This window comes from Impatiens glandulifera, chromosome 1, assembly GCF_907164915.1.
Source record: "Impatiens glandulifera chromosome 1, dImpGla2.1, whole genome shotgun sequence".
In the NCBI taxonomy this organism is placed as follows: Eukaryota; Viridiplantae; Streptophyta; class Magnoliopsida; order Ericales; family Balsaminaceae; genus Impatiens; species Impatiens glandulifera.
The window spans coordinates 155,616,256-155,640,644 of NC_061862.1; the positions used below are offsets into that span (position 1 = coordinate 155,616,256).

The window sequence follows — 24,389 nt, forward strand, 5'->3', positions numbered from 1 at the left end:
TAGAAGAGTTTGACAACTTCTCATTTGTTGCTAAGATATGAACATACACCGACTCGAGAAAACATCACCAAAACATTATCAACAAATGATAAATCAAAAAATTATTATAAAATTCCGGGAAAAAATATTCGATCAAACTAAACATATTAGACATAAGGAAATATAACATCAACTTAAATATGAGATATCCTTAATACTAAAGAAGTCATCGGAGGGTCCAATAACAAAATGAGTTTCGACTTCGACTTTCTTTAATGTATTTTTTTATAAAAGGTTGTTTGATTTTTTATTTTTTTTTCACTTGAACACTGATTATTATTGTCACTTTAATTATATAAATAACAATTAATATACTTAATTTAATCTAAACACCCAAATGTGAAATGGATAAGATTTGAACTCAGATATGGATACACATGACACGTACCGACACATATTATATTATATTTAAACCTAGGCTAATGACAGATGGATACGTGGAATCATGGTAAAGTGTGTCTATACTCTGTATTATGGGCGAATGTGAATTGTCACAGCCGGAATGTTCTGGACCACGGTTTTCATTTGATCTTTCAATTTGTGACACTTCATAATTAATAGGCTGGCTTAATTAGCTATATATTATTATGGGCTGCAAAGTGTGTATTTTTATTTGTTCACATATTCAATGTATAGTAGTCACATTTGTAATCCTGAAACTGTCTAAACTTTTAATCTTATAAAATATCTTATTTGTGAAAATATAATTCATGAGTCATGAATTATGAATTATGAGAATTGACAGCTAGGCCCTACATGTAACTATGAACTACATTTCTTAACTAACATTCTTCTTAATGGTCAAACATGTTATAATCGTATTTATATATTTTTAGAAGCTAATAAATTCACATTTTCCTATTTCTTACTAACGAAAGAGGAGTTATCCGTGAGAGTTTGTTTCATGACTGGTTATTTGAGATAAAAAAAAATTAATTGTAAAATTTAACTATTTTATAATATATTTTTTTTTCAATCATCAAATTATTTAATTTAATAATTAAAATATTTTTATTTTATTTTATTTTTTTTATAAATTTTAAATATAAGATAATATTATACTATTCATGTGTGTGTTAGGGTTAGAGCGGTCAGACAGGCTAACCCATGACAGGACGGGCCAACATACCAAAACTCATCGTTTGACGGGTCGACGGCGGTTTGAAAATTCCCAATTCAACCCAACCCAAGGTGGGTTGCGAATTAGACGGTCAGACCGCATGTTGTCTCACTACAAATAAAAATAAATAAAAATCATTAATAGTTCTAAAAAATAAGAGTTCAAGAACATGATTAAATAGTCTTAATACACATCAAACAAGAGTCTTATCTATTGTTACACATTAATTGATCAAATAGTCCAACAAAGTAACTAAAATTTGAAAATTTAATAAAATATAAATTTCTGTAAAGTCAACATTTTTAAATATCATCAATCGAGATATAATCCATGTCAAATCATTCTCCTTCATCGCATTTCTCTTCAATGTCTACATCAACATCCTCTAGAACATTTGATCCTTGCTTGAACAATATTGATGTAACTATTACGTTGCCTTTTTATTTTTATCTACATATGAAATACACAAAAATAAAGATAGTTAAAAATTTAAATCGAAATAAACTAATATATGAAGTCACAAGTCACAAATAAGTCAAGAACACAATTACAATTTTGTAAATATAAATACCGATAACATATCCATGTAACCAACTGCGAGTACAAATAAGATCTTGCATATTGAGTATTGACTGCTGTAGTACTGCATATGAGAGAAAAAACTAAGGTTATACGGCATATGCCTATAAAGTTATAAATTAAATTAGATTTTTTTTGTCAACCCGTCGGCCAACCCAAGCCGACCCGCCTAGGCCCACGACCCGAGCGGGCTGGCCCATGTAGGCCCACTTACAAATGAGTTACTTATTATTCAACCCAACCCGTCTAAATTGTTTGGCGGAACCGGAACGGACCAATCCAACGAGTTTTAACCCAAATTGACAACTCTAGTTAGGGTGAACTTACAAAAAAAAATAAATAAATAATAATAATAATAATAATAATAATATATATATATATATATATATATATATATTAATTGTTTTTTATGTTTAGGGTTAAGATGTAATTTAAGTATAAAATTATGTAAATAGATTTTCGTTTTCTCTTTTCTTTTTTCATGTAGACATATTCTAGTAGTCAATGAAAATATAAATATTTTTAATTTGTAAAAGATTGGAGTTTTTTATTATTATCTTTCATTTACTTTCTTGACATAATGACTTAATTTTTCTTACAACTCTGTTTATGTGAGGTTTCTTCAAGAATTACCAAAACATCTTTTGTGCAACCTCATTTGCGTATTAGATTATTTAATTAAGAAATATTGAATCTTAAATTTTACGATTTTTAGATCGTAACATTTTGAACTGAAATATGTCATAGTCGTCGTTTGATCGATGCACATTAGTTGTCACGATATACAAAGAAGGATCAACATGAAAGTTGCACTTAATCTACTATATATATATATATATTCTAATATTTAAAAAATAATAATAGTTATATTATTATTTACTCTTAATTAGGCCCGATAATTTTATACTCGACACAAAAACACGACTAAAACACAAAAATTTCAGGTTATGAAAATGTATTTTTATGTTTGGGTCGAAATCAGGTTGACCAATTTAACCTGATTAATAAGAAAGTAAAAATCGGGTTGATTTGAAATGACACAAGGCAACCCGCCAATTCGTTTATAATTTTTTTTGAGTTTTTTTTATATTTTTTAAACGAATTTGTAAGTTAGCTTCATTTTTATTTTGTGATGATATCATCTTGATCTAAATAGAGAAATGTGAATTAATTAAATCGGGTTAAATCGGATTGAGTTCGAATTAAATAATATAGGTCAATGAGATCGGGTTCGGGTCAATTATAAATAATATGTCATATTTAAGTTAATTTTTTTTTTATCTGAATTACTAAAGAGATTAAGTTCATATTAATATCGTTTAGCTCATTGACCTGTAAATCGAACTCATCAACATAACCTACTTGAATTGTCATCATAGTCCTAATAGAATATAAATTTTATGTTCGATTCACTTGAGCTACATATATTTTTTTCTCCAGCCATTTTTATAAGTTCAATCCATTCTTTTTTTAACTCACCCTATTTTTTTTTCATCCGTCCATTACACTAACTTTTAGAGATCTCCTTATTATATCATCCAGATGAATTCAAAGAATACTAATGATCAATATACTTTGCTCAAATGCACTTTTTCTCATTGTAATTTGGACAACAAAATTTTGTTAGAGATCATAATGCCCTGGATCCCAAACCCCCGTATCCATATATTTCTTAACTTATATATATAATCTTATAATATATTTTCATTTAGAACTTGTTCAAATTGAAATTATTTAAAAATTTTAGAATGAGAAAAGAATAATGATGGTTGATAATATTTTGAAAGTAATAATTATTTGTTTGTTAAGAAAACTTAAAAGTATGTATATATATAATATAATATGATATAATAATTTAAAATAAAAATATTTTAATATTTTATTTAATAAATTGAATGGTGTGATGAAAAGAGAATAAAATAATATTTATCTATTATCAAATTATTTGTCATTCCCAATATGGTTTCATGCCCAAATATCCAGCCCTAAAAGAAAAAACAAAGCAAAATTATGATTTTTTAAAACTTACCATGATCATGTTTAGAAACACCTAAAATTTAGTTTGAAGTAGGTTTGAACCAACTAATACTATTAAATTTGTTAATATATCTATAATTAAATATATTTTAAAATATTATTTTATCTAAATTAACATCTTAAAATAATATTTAAAAAATTAAGTAAATTAAAATAAAATATCAACCAAACCCAAGCTGTTTCCAAACAGGGATAAGGGAGGGCAGTAACTAATTGATTGTACAAACTTAAAAAAAAAATCATTATTATTATTGTCAGAATAAAAATAGACATTATTTATTAAGCTTATCCATAGAATGTAAATGTAGAATGGATAGGATTTTAAAATGTGACACCTGACATATATTGATAGGTACATGAAGTCATCGAATTCTTTGTAAGATATTTTCTAAAGTTTGCAATTTATCATTAGTTTTTACAGTTCATAAAATAATAATAAAAAGCTGAATCAACTAATTTCTCTATTTAACAAAAGAACGAGAATTTAGGATACATTTCTAAACAAAAGTAATTTTTAAATATTTTCTTTTTTATGAGTGATATATATTAATGTTAGAAAATATAATAAAAAAAACCAACAAAATTTATCAAAAGCTCTTAAAGAAAACAAACTTTAAAAAAATAAATGATGTACACAGAGAAATAAAAAAACTCAAAAAAACTCATAAATACTTTAGTTGCATAAATGCGTTCTCCTAAATTATTTTAGTTTCCCCTCTGTTGTTCTGTCAATCGAGTTATCTTGATTCGACTTGATTGCCCATAATTAGATTCCTCAATAAATCACTCAGATTAAAAAAAAAATGTAGTTGGTGATGAGTAAACTTTAATTTTGTTATGGATTCAACTCATTCCAAATTATCGGTAAATCAATTTCTTTTCATTTTATTGCAATCCAATGTATTGCAGAGTTACGTTCTCTCTTAATTCAAACTAATTTGAATCTTCGTTGATTTTTAAACATTTAAGAATATCTATTTTTACTTCTGGATTTTCTGTTGTCAAAATCACCTGTTCATTCTCACAAGAGAGGGGCAAAATAGTCTTTTTCAAAAAAATATAAAAAATTCCACTTTTACCCCTCCCATGTAAGAGGGAAATGAGGAACAGGTGATTTTGGCAGAAAATCATGTCTCCCATTTTTATGGATCTTGTCTTTTAGTAGATGTTCAATTTTAATTTTTCAAGATTCTTCATGGCTAATTAACAGTAAATTTTTTTTATGATAAAACATCATGAGATGTAATTTTTCGTTTGTATTTTTAGTTTTAAAACATCCATTCCAGCCGATGTGAGATCAATATACCCTTAATAGATTTTGTGCTCTTGTAATAATTTCTCAACTTGGTACACAAACTATCACTCCAACATAATTTTTCTTTGTAATCTCATCGACCTCTTTCAATTTTTAAAAGCTATTTAAAACAATCATTCCATTAAATATTTTGAATAAAGGAGGTACTATACTTTCAACAAGCTTTCTTTCATATATTAACATTCTTCATATGAAATTGAATACACCAATCAAATAAATTGAACTTAATCGTCTTCTTTATCGCAATCGTCGTTGAACTCCAACCACTTTTTCGATTTACACAAATTCATCAAGAAGTACCAAACAACCCCGAGTAGAGTCATCGAACCGCTCATCAAATAAACAATAGGCGTACCAATGAACATCACATAGACTAAGAAAACCGATGGTAATAAACACATAACAATCAATCCAGGCAATCCCATTGGAACTTTATAAGGTCTAGTCAAGAAAGGCATCTTTTTTCTCAACCATAGAAATGACAAAAATTCCAACAGCATTCCCAAACTATACAAGAAATTAACAGCCGATATAATCGACACGAAACCGAGACAAGAAACACCCAATGCCACCACGGTTGGAAACAATATCCCGATCCAAGGCGTATCAAACCAAACGGATCTAACCCCACATACCTTAGGAAGAACACCAATTTCAGACATTCCAAGAATCTGATAAGCACAACTAGTCAATTGAGCTTCATATAATCCGATCACTGACAAAACAGAGCCGATTTCTACCCAATACTTTAACCATTTTCCGGCGATCATTTCAGCTAAGTCTGCGTAATAACCCTCAGTCCAATTCGCCTGATTAAGTGGAGTGGCGCCGGTTGCAGCCATTAGAGGAATCAAGTAAGCTAAACAGGTGAGAAACCCAGCTGAGAAAAGTGCTTTTGGAAATGTCTTTTGTGGATTCTCAACTTCACCTGCTAAAGTACTTGCATTATCCCAGAAATTCAAATTCCAGAACAGGGTATTGAAGAATAAAGGCCAATTTTTCTTTTCATTCCCTAAACTCAGCCATCTACTGGGTTCAATAATGGGTATTGAAATCCCAATCAGAAGAAAGAATGGCGATAATGAAATCAAACCTAATCCCACAGCAGCATACCCAACGATCGATAAACCAGTGTAATTAAGGAACGACAGAAGCAAAGTAGATGTGAAGATGGCGATATAACGAGGTGAACCGGAAGAGAAAATAGGAAAAAGTAGTTTAAGATAATCAACACATAAAACAGGGTAAGAAGCCAAATTAATCACACCACTAAGCAATTTCCAAGAACCCATCATAGATCCCCAAAAAGGACCGAATGCTTTATGAGCCCATATAACAAATCCGCCATTTCCAGGGAAAGTTGTGGCGAGTTCGGCCGTGATTAGAGCTTCCGGAATGCTCCAAATGAAAGGGAAAATCAGGAATCCGAGGATCGCGTAAAGAGGACCTGCTGCTCCAACAGCTGATTCCTCTCCGTAGGGACCTCCCGCGACTTCGAAATAGATTAGGAATATGAGGGGAAGGAGGGCAAGCTTATTCTTGGATGTTTGGCTTCCATCTCCGGCGTCGGAAGAAGGAGGATTGAGTAGTTGTTCTACGTCTTCTTCCCCTTTGATGAGTAAAGGAGCCGGCGATGGAAAGGAGCTAAAGGGTCCTCCTCCCATGGAATTGGAATTGGGTTTTGGTAAAGCTTCTTTCTTAGTGGATGTAAATGGTAGTGTGGGATTGGATACTCGAATGAGTAGATCTATGGAATTTGATTGGTAGGTTAATTGATTGAATAAAAGTAGAGCTCATAATCATCAAATAGAGGTAATTAGAAATCTTATATAGTAGTGTTAAATAACTAATTTTATGGAGTACCTAACTATCTATGTTAGTATTAAAATAAAAAAAGGGCAAAAGTCACAATATTTTGATATTTTAATTAAGAAATTAAATAATTTAATTATTAAAAATATCATATAATAAAAGATTATTTTAAAATACTCAAATAATTAAAATAAAACATTTAATCGGTCTATTTCAATTTCATTCAAATTTTGAAATTCTATAATATAAAAAGAAAAAATATATTATTACATTTACATTTTTTTCCTACATTACCCTTTATTTTTATAATAATTAGATTTCCATTCTTTTTTTTTTCTAATAAGTACAATTCCTTTTTTATTTGCTAATAAATACATTTCCTTCTTCTTCTTATTTTTTTTCCTAATAATTATATTTTCCTCTTAGGTCCAGTTTGACTTTATTATTTTGTTTCAACTTTTAACAATATAATCCTATGACTCAAACAGTATAATCCAAACAAGGCTAAAATAGGATTATTGTAATATGGTTGGATAGTTGTAATCTTGGTGAGATTACAAAAAATGAAAAGATGAATAATTTCTTACTGCAACACAAAAAAACATTTTCAGCAGAATCTAAAGTTCTAAACGGCAGTACCCATTGCTCTAATTCTGCTTGATAATTGATTCAGATCATGAACAAGAGGAGGGTCATCCTAACAATCACAAATGACAAAGCTAAGGAGATTTCAACAAACAACAACGAAGTTCAAGGAGATCGGAGCTGGAATTCAACCATGGACTGGACTGAACTTCCAGGTGATACAGTTATTCAACTTTTTTCTCTTCTGAATGATCACGATAGAGTGAATTTATCATCTGTCTGTCAAAGTTGGTGGTCTCTAGCTGCCTCTCCATGCTTATGGCGGTCCCTTGATCTTCGAGCGCGCAAATTTGATATCTCTACAGCCACATCTCTTGCTTCTCGATGTTCTTCCCTTCAGAAACTTTATTTTGAAGGAGAAGAATCTGCTGAGGCCATAATCAGTCTCAAAGTAAGGACTTTGATTCAGCTAAGTGGAAACTTTTATGGGAGAGTTAATGACGTAACTTTATCTAAAATTGTAGATATGAATAAGTTACTTGAAATCATTGAATTCGGTTCTAGCTATTGTACTGGAATCAGTAGTGAAGGAATCAAATCAATTGCTATGTGCTGTCTTAATCTCAAGAAGCTTTGGCTTTCAGGCCTGAAAGAGGTTAACTCGATAGCGATTAATGCTCTAAGTAGCAATTGTCACAGTTTGGTAGAAATTGCGTTTACGGATTGTGGAAAAGTGGACGAGATAGCGCTGACAAATCTCGTATCAGTTCAGTTTCTCTCAATTGCTGGAACATATCGGTTGAATTCATATCTTGTTATAGAGCATTGGATTAAGTTTGAAAACTTGTTGGCACTGGATGTTTCGAGAACAGATATTAGTGCAAATGCTATTGATAGATTACTTTCCTATTCTCCAACTTTAAAGGTATTATGTGCTTTTGATTGTGAGGAAATGGAGCAAGATATTAATTTTAGACCTAAAAATGAAATGGGTATAAAGTTGATATCCATTCTAACTTACACATCCACATTGTTGGATTCTCAAGATATCATGATCATGCCTTGGATTGAACAAGTTTTATCGCGTTGCCTTCTTCATTTTGCAATTACAAATCATCTTCCAGTGAGATATTTTTGGCTTTATGGAGGTATAACTTTTATAACTAAGTTTTTAAAAAGTTCGGAAGAGGAGGTACAAGAAAGGGCAATTAGAATAATTCCAAAATTTGCGACACTTAATTTTAAAGAGGAGGACGATGATGCAGTTATTGATCAACGAGTAGAGGCAATAGTAGATTGGGTAACAATTTTTTTAAATCTAGTTAAATCATCCGGCGAAGGAGTTAAATTAGAGGTGGCTAAGGTATGTAAGAATATATAATGCGATGATTTAGATATTTGCATTCTTCTTCCTGTTGTAATTATATTTGTTTTTCAGGCAATAAATATATTGTTTTCGAGTGAAGAATTTGCGAGTGTGACAGTCAAAAGAGGGATGGAAGTTCTAATGAAATTGCTCGAGTCTAGTAGTAAATTAATCCTTGAAGAGGCTAGTAATGCATTAAGGTGTTTGCGTGAAATGGTGCCAAAGAATCAATATAAGGTTGTTATTTTCATCAAAATTCTTTCTTTTTGACTATCCAACTAATAAAAAGTTATTTATAACTTTTTCTTTTGTAGAGTATTATTTTGAAGTGTGGTGACTTAAAAGTATTGAATAACCTTCTGCAAAGATGGACTTCTATAAGCGAAAATGTGTTGGTAAATTCTTCGTCTTGTTTATTTATTTCACTTTATTTCATTTTTATATTTGACGACTCACAAAAATCTCTACTTAAATTATGACATTCTTGAAGAGAATTAATTTGAATAAATTTTTGTTTTTATTCATCTTCTCTATTTTCTTATGAACCAGACAAATATTATTGGTACACTAGCAATTATGACATCAGATGAAAGAATAAACGTGGAAATTAGCAGAAATGGTTGCTTAGATGTACTCGTGGCTATTACTCAAGATTGTGTGTTTGTTGGAGTATTGGAGCAGGTAAGATAATTTATGTCTTTTTAAACTTGCTTTCGGATAAATATTCGGTAATATAAAATCTATTTTCAAAAGAAAGAATCTCTATAAAACTATTTTAACCCAAATTCACATTTAATTTACGGAATGATCGCATTCAAAATATGTCTTCACATGTGATAGTCTGTTTATTATTTTTTATATCGTTTATATATATAATTTTTTTTGTAGGTTGTTTGTGTCTTTGCTAACTTGATAGGAAATACACATACAAATGACAACGATATAATAGTTGGATACAAATTACGTGCCCTTCAAGCACTTGTACAACTCATTCATTCAACAGATAAACATACACGGTATTTGTTATAACAATTTCTTTGGCACGTTACTTAGTTTAAATGTTTGTAATTATTGTATATGTATTAATATAAAAAAACTCAATTGATAAGCGTAAATTCATACTTTTTTTTTTTTTTAAATTTAGATAATCTCATTTAAATATTAAATATTACATATTACGCAAACTCAGTCTAAAAGAATTATCAACAAAAATAATCAAGTCAAATACTAAATAAATTAGCTTATAAAATTTACACTAACAATATATTATTGTGAATGTTATTTTTGGTGCAGTCAAGAAGCTGTTGAGGCACTTAGTAATTTGTCTTTTGATGAAAGGAACCGAGAAGCAATTGTAGCTGTTGATGGCGTTGAAACTTTGGTAAGTAAATATTTTATGATGTACTTTCATTGCTTCCTTGTTTAAGTTATATATATTTCTTTTCTTATTAGGTGTAGATTCTTTTGTCAATTAATTCAAAGTCACAATTTTCATTTCAACCATAAAGTTACAAAGTTGAAATGAGTTCTACCACTAGATGAGACCTATCACAAATAAGGGATACAATGAAGTTTTCACATTGAATTGACTATACAAACTAGAATAACATGGAAAGCAACACAATATATGATCGAAAAAGCTTTAATCAATTTTTTTTTGACAATCCTAAATTATTCTCAATTGAAATGGAACAACTCCAACCATGATGGATGGTCTAAAGATACCCAATGGAACGAAGTTGAAATGAATCAGATATGATGCATGAATCCATTTGGTTTCAATATGAATTGGGACGAGAGGACAGTGGTGTCACAAATATTTTTTTGTTGTTGCTAATTTATCTTTGAACTTCAATGTGGGTCCTTAAACATAATTGAATTTAATTTATCTCAAACTCAGTCCTGGTCTCATCACTCTCACAAACGACAAGACAAACTCGAAAAAATTGAAAGAATGAAAAAACAAGAGTGAACTCCCCCAATTAATGCACGGATAGTAGAATAATTCGATTAACTTTTTGGGAGAGTTTCTCTATAAGGTTTTATTCACGATTCTTTTTGACAAAACTAAATCACTTTCAATTGGAATGAAACAACTCCGACCAGAATGTTTGGCCAAAAGCTACCCAAGGAATAAAGTCAAAATGAATTAGATATGGTGGAATCCCCTTCGGTCTCAACATACCCGGAGATTGTGTACCACAAAAAAAAACTTATTTGTTTTTGTTAATTTCTCCTTGCATTTTGATGTGGATTTTTCCTAATCATAGTCGAGCTCACTTTATATAAGCTAATTTCATGTCTCGTCACTTTCACAAACGACAAGACAAACTCAAGAAAAATGAAAGAATGAAAAAACAAGAGTGAAACTCTCCCCAATGGACCGTAGAATAATCCAATTAGCCTTTTGGAGTGTTTATTTATAAGGTTTTACGCACAATTCTTTTTAACAAAGTTAAACTACTCTCAATCGGAAGACTATAATTGGAAGACTATAGTGTATGGCCTAAATCTACCTAGGGAATGAAGTCGAAATGATTCAAATTGTAGTGCCATAAATAATTCTTTTTTTCTTTTTGTCAAATCCTCATTGAATTTAATGTATGTTTTCCCAAACATAGCCGAGTTTACTTTATATCAAACTCAATCCTGGTCTCATCATTTCCACAAACGATAAAACAAACTCAAGAAAAATTAAAAGAATGAAAAAACAAGAGTGAAACTCTCCCCAATGGATCATAGAATAATCCGATTAGCTTTTTGGGAGAGTTTATTAATCGGGATGGAACAACTCAGACTAGAGTGTATGACCTAAAACTACCCAAAGGGAATAAAACAGAAATGGATCACATATGATGGAATCCCTCTCTAACTTAAGGATTGTGGTGCCAAAAATAATTCTTTTATCTTTTTCCTAATTTCTCCTCGCATTTCAGCGCAGGTTTCCTCAAACATTCTACAAACTAGTAAAGTATCATAAAAGTTCAACCAATCGAAGAAATCCAATATCAAATAAATGAAAAACTTTGATGCCTAATTTAATGAATTTTTCTTCCAAACTCTAGTCTCCACCACAAATTATGCCCAATAATTTCCAACAAAATCTTCTCTATTATAGGAAACAATAGCAAGCTACGGAAATAGTCTAATAATACCAAATCACTTATGTTTTCCCCTTTTATATGTTGTCTCTTGTTGTTTAGGCTTTGTTTCTTGTTCTGTGTTTTGTTTTCATATTTTTGCGTTTCATATTTTTTAATTGCAATATAGGTTCCATCTCCGTTTTTCATCTTTATCTCGATTTTTTTTTTCTTATTTTACTTCATTTTTAACTCCTAATATATTTTTCTTCTAAGTAGAGATGAAAAATTCATTTATTTTTATGTATTGTCAAATATCTCTTGTGATCTAAAATCAATAATTAACTAAAGAAATAAATTAAAATTAATTATGTCAATTTATTGTCATTACTTATTTTTTTTTTAATAAAAAAAGTGTCCATTTTACAGGTTTGTTTAGCAAAGGAAACTACCAATTATTCATGGATAAAATGGAAGAGAGCTAGTAGGGTGAGAATTCAGACGAGATCTCAAAACCCAATAGGTAAAGTGAAAAATTAAGTTGATTTCTTTATGATTTCAATACTTATTTTGGGTTGAATTTACTATTTTTAATTTCATTTAACAATTTAATTATTTTCATAGGTCATTGTAGACGTTTTGGAAGTCTAGTGTCTCCTATCCTCTCTATTAAGGATGTAAGTACATATTAGGTTAACTATTTAAAATAAATAAATAATTATATGAAATACTTAATGTGAGTTACATTTAAAGAAATACTTGACTGATTTTGCTCAGGATATACATGTCACTATAATGGGAACCCTTTGGAATCTCGTATTCAAACCGAAAATAGCTCTTCGTGTAGTTGAAAAAAAGGGGATTCAAGTTCTTGTTCGCATTTGTCTGGTTTCCGGATCTGAACTAGCACGATTCTTAGCTATTTTAGTAATGGCTTACATTTTTCATGTCCTCCCAGAAGGATGCAAATACACTATAAGGTACTAGTTTAATATTTGTTTATATTTATTATAGGTTTAGAACATTTATAATAATATGTTCTTGTGAATAGAGATTCATCTAATGAACCAACAAAGACTTTAAGGATTGGAATGAAGCATATTGAAGATTTTATTAACAGCTTCTTGGATGATGAAACACTTAAATGTGATGATTTATCTTTAAGAACTATCGATTTGTATCGAGTTGTCGAGTTTGCTCGTATACAGGATGTGCATAAACTGAAATGCAGGTATTTAATGGAAGCATTATTTCTATAAAAATAATATAATTTCAAGTTTTAACTTTTTCTAAAAAAAATTGAAATATTTTGTTTGTTCAGTGGAGCCGAAATTGCACGTTTTGTTGACATGTTAGGAAGTTCATATTCCTCAATTAAGTCCTGCGCTGCATTCGCTTTAATGCAGGTATTCTTGAGAATTACATCTTTTGATTTTATTTTAATTTTTTAAATATCTTTTTTTTTTTGTATTGTAGCTTACTGCATCAGGTTACAAGAATAGAGTGCATCATATTCGTCTTATAAACGACAAGAAAACGGTTAGGATTTTGCGGTCGACATTCCTATGTTGGAGTGCACCTCTTGCGGCCAAGATTTTTTCTAAAATAGTAATTCGCAATTTGAATTATGATAAACAGTTGTTGAAATGGTTTATGCGTGGTTGAATAGTGTTGAATAGAAACAACAATTACTTGTGTATGAATATTCAGATGCCTACAACTTTTGACATATGATTTTTGCTCTAGTCTAAAAATTTACATAATTTTGGGAATGGTTAAACTAGTTTGTCTTTTCTTTAAGTTATACCTAAATATATTAGGTAAATAACTATTTATTAAATTCTCATTATAACATCCTAAATTATCTAAACAAGTTAAAAATATATATATATATAAACAAATATTCATTCATAATTTATTTTTCTTAAAACTATACAAATTCTTTTTAGTTAGATTATCTCCTTTTTATATATATATATATTTTTCAGCTAATAAACTAAACCCTTAAGCAAGGCCTTTGTTTGTCTCCCTTCCCCTTTCTTTGCCCAAGAAGAACAACTAACATTAAAGTATAATTTGCTTTTCAATAAATGAGATCAAACCAATTTTTTTCTTCCAAATAGACAAACAGTTTAGGGAGTTTGTTTGATCCTGAGTGTTTTTTTTAGGATTTTTATGAGTTTCTTTTAAAAAAACAGGTATTATTTGATAAGAAAATGAATTGTTTAAGATAAATTATTAAAATATTAATTATATTAAAATTTTAATTAATAAATTAAATAACGTAATTGTTTAAATGATACCAAATTAAGTAAAAAATAAGTAAAGTTCTGTGGTATCGAACCAACTCTAAAACTAGTTCGAATGGTTAGCATTATTATAATATTTAATCAAATATATAATATATATATATTTTAATTATAATATAAATAATTATATTTTTACATTATAACATACAATATAACAAATTAAATATTTTTTTTCAAACCACTGTAAACGTATATGCATCCATTCATCTTCTAACAACTTGCTAACTCAATTTCTCAAAAAAATTATCATGAAATATATTCATCCAAGTGCATAGATTCTTTTGTCATTTAATTCAAAGTCATTTTCATTTCACCCATAAAGTTACAAAGTTGAAATGAGAAAATTCTAAGCAGATCAATATATAAATCCAAAAAGCTTTAACCACAATTCTTTTTGACAGTCCTAAATTACTCTCAATCGAAATGAAGCAACTCCAACCATGATGGATGGTCTAAAGATACCCAATGGAAATGAAGCAGAAATGGATTAGATATGAATCGAATCCATTTGTTTTTTTTTTTTGTTAATTTCTTTTTGAATTTCAATGTGGTCCTAAATGTAACCGAACTCAATATATCTCAAACTCTGTCCTCCTCTAATCACTTCCACAAACGACAAGACAAACTCGAATATAACTCTCCATTTAATGCATGGATAATAGAATAACCCGATTAACATTTTTGGAGAGTTTCTCTACAAGGTTTCATTCACGATTATTTTTGACAAATCTAAGTCACTTTCAATTGGAATGAAACAACTCCGACCAGAATGTATGGCCAAAAGCTACCCAAAGAAAATTCGACTAATGAATTAGCTAGGATACCCTTTAGTATTAGGTCTCACATACCCGAAGATTGTGGTACCACAAAAAAATCTTTTTTTTTTGTTAATTTTTCCTTTTCTAATCATAGCCGAACTTACTTTATATCAAATTAAGTCTACGTCTTGTCTTTTTCACAAACGACAAGACAAACTCAAGAAAAAAAATGAAAGAATGAAAAATCATAAGTGAGACTCTCCCCAATTAATTGTGACGGTCCAATCTTCTTGGCCCAAGAAGAGGAGGCTTAAGGAGAATGTCACGACCTAATCTTCCTGACCCAAGAAGAGGAGGAGGCTTAAGCCCGCTTAAGCTCAACGCAAGGAATATTCTAGCTGGAAGGCAGATGCTTGATTAACGCATCACTAATTGAGAGTTGAAAGACATATCCTTGGTTAGTGCATCACTAATTGATACTTAAAAGAAATGTCCTTGATTAGTCCATCACTAATTGACAATTAGAAGGAATCCCTAAATTAGTGCATCACTGATTAACACTTATAAGGAATGCCCTAAATTAGTGTGTCATTAATGTAATAACTAGAATTAGTCCTATAAATACCTGTGAGGTATTACATTGTAAATCACCAAGTATTCAAGTGATATAATATTATTCTTTGAAGAGTTACTCTCTCTCTAGAATTATTGTGTCAATTCTATTAAACATTGAGTGTTGCGTCGAGTAAGGCTGACTAGTTACTCGTTCTTGCGAAGATTGTAACTAGTACCGCATGGATCGTCAGTGAAAAGACTGAGCCCGTGACAATTGGTATCAGAGATGAAATGACGAAGAGATCGGAAGAAAATTCAAAGGTCGTGGACGAAGTAGAGCATCTTCCCCACGGGACCGGAGAAGATGGTAGGAACTCTCGCAAAGTTCAGGCGGGAGGAACCAAAGCTACCAAAGAAAGAGAAAGATCAAGAGACGCTATCGTTGACATTATCTCCATGTTGGAGAAGGTAGAACTCACTGTGGCGTACGTACAAGATAATGCCGGAGACCTAGAGGAACGCATTGCCGAGCTTGAGAAGGAGAGAGACGAGCTCCGAGGAGGAATGCAAGGTGCCCTGAACGAAGGCTTGTCCAAATGTCAAGAGCAAGCTCAGATCATGGAGCAGACCCTCCTTGGTGAAATTAGTACCTTGACTGAGAAACTCGAGGTAATAACTTCTAAGTTACAAGCTACCGAAGAGGATGTGACATTACTCAAGAATGCGATTGCACAAGAGTGCGGACGCACGCCTGTAGGAGTCCCCAATCTGATAAGGATAGACGTCCAAGGCCTAAATCGTATTTAGGCGAGAGGAATGCGAAAGAGATCGACAACTTCCTATGGAGTCTGGACCAGTATTTCAAAGCACTCGACCTAGTAGAAGAGGCGAGGAAGATAGATACTGCCACGACATACCTGGAAGACACCGCGATGCTGTGGTGGAGGCGAAGAAGTAGCGACATTAAAAGAGGCACGTGTTCTATCAATACCTGGGGTGAATTCAAGGAGGAACTCAAGAGACAGTTCTATCCTGAAAACGTCATTCGAGAAGAAAGGGCCAAGTTGCGGCGGCTCTCACAAAGAGGGAGTATCAAGGAGTATGTCAAGGAGTTCATCGCTACTCTCCTTGAGATCCCTAACTACTTAGACGATGAAGCCTTGTTCTCCTTCACTGATGGTCTACAAATGTGGGCGAAGTTGGAGTTAGAATGACGTGGTGTCCAAGATCTAAGCTCCTCTATTGTCGTGGCTGAATCACTTGTCAAAATGAGAATGCAAGAGAACCAAAGTCAACCTATGAGAGGAATGACAAGGGGGAAAATGGTAGAAACCATACCTACAACAATGAAGACCCAGTTAAGTCTACCAAACCCAATGGTAGAGAAGATCGGGAGGAAAAACATGTAGAGAGACCCCGAATAAAGTGTTTCTTTTGTGAAGGGCCGTACAAAGCAAGAGAGTGCCCTATGAAGAATAAACTATCAACATTAATGGAGGAGCAAAACGCCTTCACAATGAAGCTCGATTGGGGTCGTTAAACTTACTTAGTGTCGTAACAACAAATTTTGATGAGGCAAAGTCCGCGAAGAAAGGACGAATATTTGCGAAAACAAAAGTAAGAAACCACATGGTTAAAGCTTTGTTGGATACGGTAGCCAACAACAATTTTCTAGAGGTAAAGGAGGCGGAAAGACTGGGGATCAAGTACACTAAGGAGCAAGGATGGCTTAAAGCAGTCAACTTGGCACCAAGTGCAACTTATGGAGTTGCTCGTAATGTAAAGATCAACTTGGGGGAGTGGACCGACCTTCTAGATTTCTCCATTATTGACATGGACAACTACAAAATGGTTTTAGGCATAGAGTTCCTAGACAAGGTAAATGTCATCCTACTCCCTTCTTCCAATATGATGTACATTATAGAGAAAGATAATACTCGCACAATTCTTTTAACAAGAGAGGACAAGAGAGAAACTATGCACATATCTGCCATGCAACTCTCAAAAGGTGCGGAGAAGACTTACCCATCATCTTTTGTCACTGTGAAAGAAGATGAGAAAACTGCGTCTAAAGAGAAGATACCTCCAGAAGTTACAACTGTCCTAGAGAAATGTCACGATGTAATGCCCGCTAGATTATTAGAGAAACCCTACCATAAGAGAGAGGTGGATCACATATAAGAGTTAGTCAAATGTACTAAACCATCGACGACGGTTCTTTATCGCATTAAACCTCCCAAATTGGAGGAATTGAAGAGACAACCAGAGGAGTTTCCCTTCAAGAAAGAGAAGTGCGAAATAGCCAAGACCGTCAAAAGAATGAAGAAATGGGATGACAAGAAGAGAAGACACTTGGAGTTCGGAGGAAACCAAGTGATAGTAAAACTTCTCCTTCATCAAGAGAGACGATTTTCCAAAGTTCACAAGGGGCTTGTGAAGCAATATGAAGCCCTTTTCTTAGAGAAGAAACGGGTTGGAAAGCCAACATGTCGCTCAAAACTTTTATCCTATGTGGAGACACCATCTAGGCCTACAAGGAGGAAGCGACGAGGACGTCGCCAGATTGAGTGGGGGAGAATGTCATGGCCCAATCTTCCTGACCCAAGAAGTGGAGGCTTAAGGAGAATGTAACGACCCAATCTTCCTGGCCCAAGAAGAGGAGGAGGCTTAAGCCCAGCGCAGGAAATATTCTAGTTGGAAGACAGGTGCTTGATTAATGCATCACTAATTGAGAGTTGAAAGACATGTCCTTGATTAGTGCATCACTAATTGATACTTAAAAGGAATGTCTTTGATTAGTCCATCACTAATTGACAATTAGAAGGAATCCCTAAATTAGTGCATCACTAATTGACACTTATAAGGAATGCCCTAAATTAGTGTGTCATTAATGTAATAGCTAGAATTAGTCCTATAAATACCTGTGAGGTATTAAATTGTAAATCATTAAGTATTCAAGTGATATAATATTATTCTTCGTAAAAGTTATTCTCTCTCTAGAATTTTTGTGTCAATTATATTAAACGTCGAGTGTTGCGTCGAGTAAGGCTGACTGGTTACTCGTTCTTGCGAAGATCGTAACTAGTGTCGCACGGATCGTCAGTAAAAAGACTGAGCCCGTGACATAATGCATTGGTTATAGAATAATCCGATTTGCTTTTTAAGGAGAGTTTCTCTTTAGGGTTTTACCCATAATTGTTATTCACAAATCTAAATCACTGGAAATGGAACAACTCACACTAGAGTGGGGCCTAAATCTACCCAAAGAGAATGAAGCCAAAATGGATCACATATGACCGAATCCCCTTCGGTCTTAACAGTGCCGAAGATTGTGGTGCCATTTTTTTTTTTCCTTTTGCTAATTTTGCATTTCAATGTGGTTTCCCGGTAGTTGAGCTCACTTTATATTAAGCCTAGTCCTCATCTCATCACTTCCACAAACAACAAGACAAACTTATGAAAATATGAAAAAATAATTGTGAAACTCTCCCCCAATTAATTCATGAACAGTAGAATAATCCGATTAGCTTTTTGAGTGTGTTTTTCTCTAAGGTTTTACCCACAATTCTCTTTTACAAATCTCTCAATCAGAAGACTATATTTCCTAAAGCTACCCAAAGGGAACGAGGCCGGAATGATTCAAATATGATGGAATCCTCTTCGATCTCAACATACCCAAAGATTGTGGTGCTATAAATAATTCTTTTTTCTTTTTGTTAATTTCTCCTTGCATTTCAATGTAGGTTTCCCTAAACATAGCTGAACTCACTTTATATCAAGCTCAGTGCTGTTCTCATCACTTCCACAAATGACAAGACTTACTCAATAAAGTTAAAATAATGAAAAAAAACAAGAGTGAAACTCCCCAATGGACCATATATAGAATAATCTTATTAGCTTTTCGGGAGAGTTTATCTCTAAGGTTTTATAATTATTTTTGACAAATCTAAATAACTCTTAATCGGAATGAACAACTAAGACTAGAGTGTATGACCTAAAATTACCCAATGAGAATAAAACCGAAATGGATCACATATGATGGAATCCTCTCTATCTCAACTAGAGCCGGACTCAAGGATTGTGGTGCCAAAAATAATTCTTTTATCTCTTTCCTAATTTCTCCTTGCATTTTAATGTGGCTCAAGCATAATCCATCTCACTTTATCTCAAGCTCAATCCTGATCTTATTAATTCTACAAAAGAGTAGACAATCTCATAAGGAATTGAAGAATGAAAAAACGAGAGTGAAACTCTATCCAATGAATGTATGTGTTGTTGAATAATCAAAATAATTTTTTTGGGAGAGTTTCTCTCTAAGATTTTACCCACAATTCATTTTGACAAATCTAAATAACTCTCAATCGTAATGAAACAACTCCGACCTAAGCTACCCAAAGGAAAGGAAACTGACCAGACCCAAAGATTGTGGTGCCACAAATAATTCTCCTTTCATTTAGCTATTTCTCCTTGCATTTCATTGCGGGCTTTCCCAAGCATAGCCGAGCTCATTTCTCAAGCTCAATCCTGGTCTCATCACTTCCACAAACGATAATACAAACACATAAAAAAATGAAAAAACGAGCGTGTAACTCCCCCAATTAATGCATGGGCCGTCGAAAATCTGAATAGCTTTTTGGGAGAGTTTTTATCTAATGTTTCCTTTAGTAATTTTATTCCATCAAGATAGACATGCATTCATTTGTAGTTAATGGTTCATTTATGGATGTAATGGATAAAATGTGGGTTACACAAAGAGTCCAATATGGGTTTGGGAATATGGACAAAATTCATCTTGATGTAAAACTTGGTAGGGGTATTGAGTTGAATGCTCTATTACATGTTTCCTAAAAAAAGATTATAGGATTACAATATAAGAAACATATCTTAATGTGGAAATATAGACTCGAAAAATTCAACTTTAGCAAATATAGACAACTATCTAATGTGAAAGAGAGAATAACAATATCTTTTTTATTAAGAGTTATTTTAAAAATACTTAAATGCGTTTAAACTTGGTAGGGGTATTGAGTTGAATGCTCTATTACATGTTTCCTAAAAAAAGATTATAGGATTACAATATCAAGAAACATATCTTAATGTGGAAATATAGACTCGAAAAATTCAACTTTAGCAAATATAGACAACTATCCAATGTGAAAGAGAATAACAATATCTTTTTTTTATTGAGAGTTATTTTAAAAATACGCATTTAAGGTCTTGCGTTTAAACTTGGATGGAGTGAGACACAAATTCGAAAAACTCACCAAGGTAGCTTAGTGGTAAAAATCCGCTTAAGAGATCAAAATGTCACAGGTTCAATTTAATCAATTTAATCTGAAAACGTTTTGAGTTTAAGTGGGATCATGATTGTGGGGTGTCATGTTAGTTCTTCTTTAATTAAAAAAACAACTACAAACAAACCAGCGTGGAGTTGCATGGAGTTAGAGATAATAATGCTTGAGATGGGAAATCCTTGGAGGAATCTTGCTATTCAAAATGGAAATTCTTGTAGATTCATTTTGAGCCCTCCCTATAAATATGCTATTAGTTTTTAGTATGTAGAATTAAGAAAAGAAAGATGAACAATAAGATACACTATTGAGTTGTATGCTAGGTCTAAGAAATTTCAAATGAGAATCTTAAACAATAAAGCATAAGAAAAGCTTCTATCATGAACAAAAGATAACACAACAATGGAATTGAAGCCTAAGGTATAGAAATGTTGACTTGAAGATTTACTTCATATCCCATACAAAAAGAAAATAATGTAGATAACTCCATTTAAAAGAGTTTTGGCTAATGAACTTTTCCAATAAAAAAATCACATAAATGAAGTATGGGTCATTATTGGAGTCGTGCTAGTTTGATTCAATCTTAATTTATAAAAATAATAATAATCTCAAAGAGATGAAAAATTGAAGAAAATAAAGTGTCATAAAAGTTCATTGACCAAACGAGAAATCCAATCCCAATCTCAAATAAATGAAAAACTTTATGCATAGTTTAATGATTTTTTCTTCCAAACTTTGGTCTCCACCACAAATTATGCATGCCCAATAATTTCCTACCAAATCTTTTAGAGGAAACAATAGCAAGCTTCATAAATAGTCTAAGAACACTTTTGTTTTCCAGTTTTATGTGTTGTCTCTTATTATTTAGGCTTTATTTTTTATTTCGTGTATTGTTTGCACAATCTTCGCTTTATTTTTTGGTTTTATATTTTTTTAATTGCGAAATAGGCTCATCTTCATTTTTTTTTATCTTTATCTCGACTTTTTTTTATCTCACCTCATTTTCAAATCATAATATATTTTCCTTCTAAGTAGAGATGAAAATTCATACATTTTTGTGTTATTGTCAATTATTTTTTGTGATCTAAAATCAATAATTAACTAAAGAAATAAATTAAAATAAATTATGTCAATATACATTACTTGTTTTTTTTATTTTTAACAATTTTAGTTTATAATTAAAAAAAAGTGTCCATTTTACAGGTTTGTTTAACAAAGGAAACTACCAATTATTCATGGATAAAATGGAAGAGAGCTGGTGGTGGGTGAGAATTCGGACGAAAGCTCAGAACTCATTAAGTAAAGGGAAAAATTAAGTTGATTTCCTTATGATTTCAACACTTATTTTGGGTTGAATTTACTATTTTTAATTTCATTTAATAATTTAATTGTTTTTATAAAATATTTTAGACGTTTGGAAGTGCATTGTCCTACCCTCTCTATTAAGGATATAAGTACATATTATGTTAACTATTTAGAATAGATAAATAATTATATGAAATATTTAATGTGGGTTACATTTAAAGAAATACTTGACTGATTTTGCTCAGGATATACATGTCCTTTGGAATCTCGTATTCAAACTGGAAATCGCTCTTCGTGTAGTTGAAAAAAAGGGGATTCAAGTTCTTGTCCGCATTTGTTTGGTTTTCGAATCTGAAATAGCACGATTCTTGACTATTTTAGTAATGGCTTACATTTTTCATGTCTTTCCGGAAGGATGCAAATACACTATAAGGTACTAGTTTAATATTTGTTTCTATTTATTTATATGTTTGGAACATTTATAATAATATGTTTTTATGAATAGAAATTCATCTAATGAACTAACAAAGACTTTAAGGAGTGGAATGAAGCATATTGAAGATTTTATTAACAGCTTCTTAGATAATGAAACACTTAAATGCGATTATTTGTCTTTAACAACCATCGATTTGTATCGAGTTGTCGAGTTTGCTCGTATACAGGATGTGCATCAATTGAAATGCAAGTATCTAATGGAAGCATCATTTTCATAAAAATAATATAATTTCAAGTTTTAACTATATTTAATTTTTTTTGAAATATTTTGTTTGTTTAGTGGAGCCAAAATTGCACGTTTTTGTTAAGTCTTGAGCTGCATTTGTGCATGTATTTTTTAGAATTACATCTTTTGATTATTTTTTAATTTTTTAAATATCTTCTTTTTTTTACTGTAGTTTACTAAATCAGGTTACAAGAATAGAGTGAATCATATTCATCTTATATATGACGAGAAAACCGTTAGGATTTTCCTATGTTGGAGTGCACCTTTTGCGGCCAAGATTTTTTTCTAAAATAGTAATTCGCAATTTGAATTATGATAAACAGTCATCCTCCGGTTCATGGTTGAATACTGAAACAACAATTACTTGTTTATGAATATTCAGATGCCTACAATTTTTGTCATATGGTTCATGCTCTAGTATAAAAATTTACATAATTTTTGTGAATGGTCAAACTAGTTTGTCTTTTCTTAAGTTATATGTAAATATATTAGGTAAATATCTATTTATTAAATTCTCACTATAACATCTTTAGACGAGTTAAAAATATATATAAAAAAATTCGTTCATAATTTATTTTTCTTAAAACTTATACGCAATCGTTTTAGTTATTTAGATTATCTCCTTTTATATATGTATACTAATAAACTAAACCCTTAAGCAAGGCCTATTTCTCCCTTCCCCTTTCTTTGCACAAGAAGAACAACTAACATTAACTAAAAGTATAAATGATATCAAACCAATATTTTTCTTCCAAATAGACAAATATTTTAGGGAGTTTGTTTGATCCCGAGTGTTTTTTTTGGATTTTTATGGGTTTCTTTTAAAAAAAGTATTATAGGATAAGAAAAGGAATTATTTATGATAAATCATTAATATTTTAATTATATTAATAATTAATAAATTAAATAATGTCCAGATTATATAATTTAATTAATGTTTAACATTTTAATTAACTAATATATATATATATATATATAAATAAATATATATATATATATATTATTTAATTTTCAAAATGGTCAGATTGTTGAGTTGAGTGGAGAACTGTAATTAATTTGGATATATATGTTAGAGTAAATGAATACTTAAGTCGGATTGTGGTTTGATTCGCCCAAAAACTTAAAAATAAAATTAAAAATTATAATATGCATGTTTCGAACTTGCAACCTAACAAAAACAGATATAACGCTTTAACCAACTAGGCTAATAAAATTTTATATTTTAAATTCATCACGAAATTTGATAAACACGGGACATTTTAATAATATAAGTTCAACATTTTAACTAACTAATATATATATATATATATATGATGCTTAATTTTCAAAGTGTTCGAATTGCCGGGTCGAGAGATGTGGTTAATTTGGATATATACGTGAGAGTAAATGAATACGTGGGTCGAATTATGGGTTGACCCGTCCATAAACTTAAAACGGTTAAAAATAAAATTAAAAATTTTATCATATTTTTTCGATAATTTTTTTTCTATGATATATAATTACTTAGTTCACTTAAC

At 31.2% G+C, this 24,389-nt stretch overlaps 2 protein-coding genes across 2 annotated transcripts; one reads left to right on the top strand and one right to left on the bottom strand.

Annotated features, from left to right (window-relative positions):
- Positions 1 to 5,223: 5,223 nt before the first annotated feature.
- On the bottom strand, positions 5,224 to 6,800 carry LOC124917404 (probable polyamine transporter At3g13620). Its single transcript, XM_047457854.1, has one exon. It carries the CDS (start codon positions 6,752 to 6,754, stop codon positions 5,315 to 5,317), a length of 1,440 nt encoding a protein of 479 aa, XP_047313810.1. The 5' UTR covers positions 6,755 to 6,800; the 3' UTR covers positions 5,224 to 5,314.
- Positions 6,801 to 7,578: 778 nt separating this feature from the next.
- On the top strand, positions 7,579 to 13,598 carry LOC124912288 (protein ARABIDILLO 1-like). Its single transcript, XM_047452888.1, has 9 exons — positions 7,579 to 8,850; positions 8,926 to 9,090; positions 9,403 to 9,534; positions 9,742 to 9,869; positions 10,147 to 10,234; positions 12,711 to 12,913; positions 12,985 to 13,164; positions 13,255 to 13,339; positions 13,410 to 13,598. Exons 1-9 carry the CDS (start codon positions 7,579 to 7,581, stop codon positions 13,596 to 13,598), a joined length of 2,442 nt encoding a protein of 813 aa, XP_047308844.1.
- The last annotated feature ends 10,791 nt before the right edge of the window (positions 13,599 to 24,389 follow it).

Excerpts from the sequence above, each read along its gene's own strand:
- LOC124917404 (XM_047457854.1), bottom strand. The coding sequence starts at position 6,754 with ATGGGAGGAGGACCCTTTAGCTCCTTTCCATCGCCGGCTCCTTTACTC.
- LOC124912288 (XM_047452888.1), top strand. The coding sequence starts at position 7,579 with ATGAACAAGAGGAGGGTCATCCTAACAATCACAAATGACAAAGCTAAG. Across the intron at positions 8,851-8,925 it reads TTAAATTAGAGGTGGCTAAG|GCAATAAATATATTGTTTTC; the intron begins GTATGTAAGAAT and ends TTTGTTTTTCAG. Across the intron at positions 9,091-9,402 it reads TGCCAAAGAATCAATATAAG|ACAAATATTATTGGTACACT; the intron begins GTTGTTATTTTC and ends CTTATGAACCAG.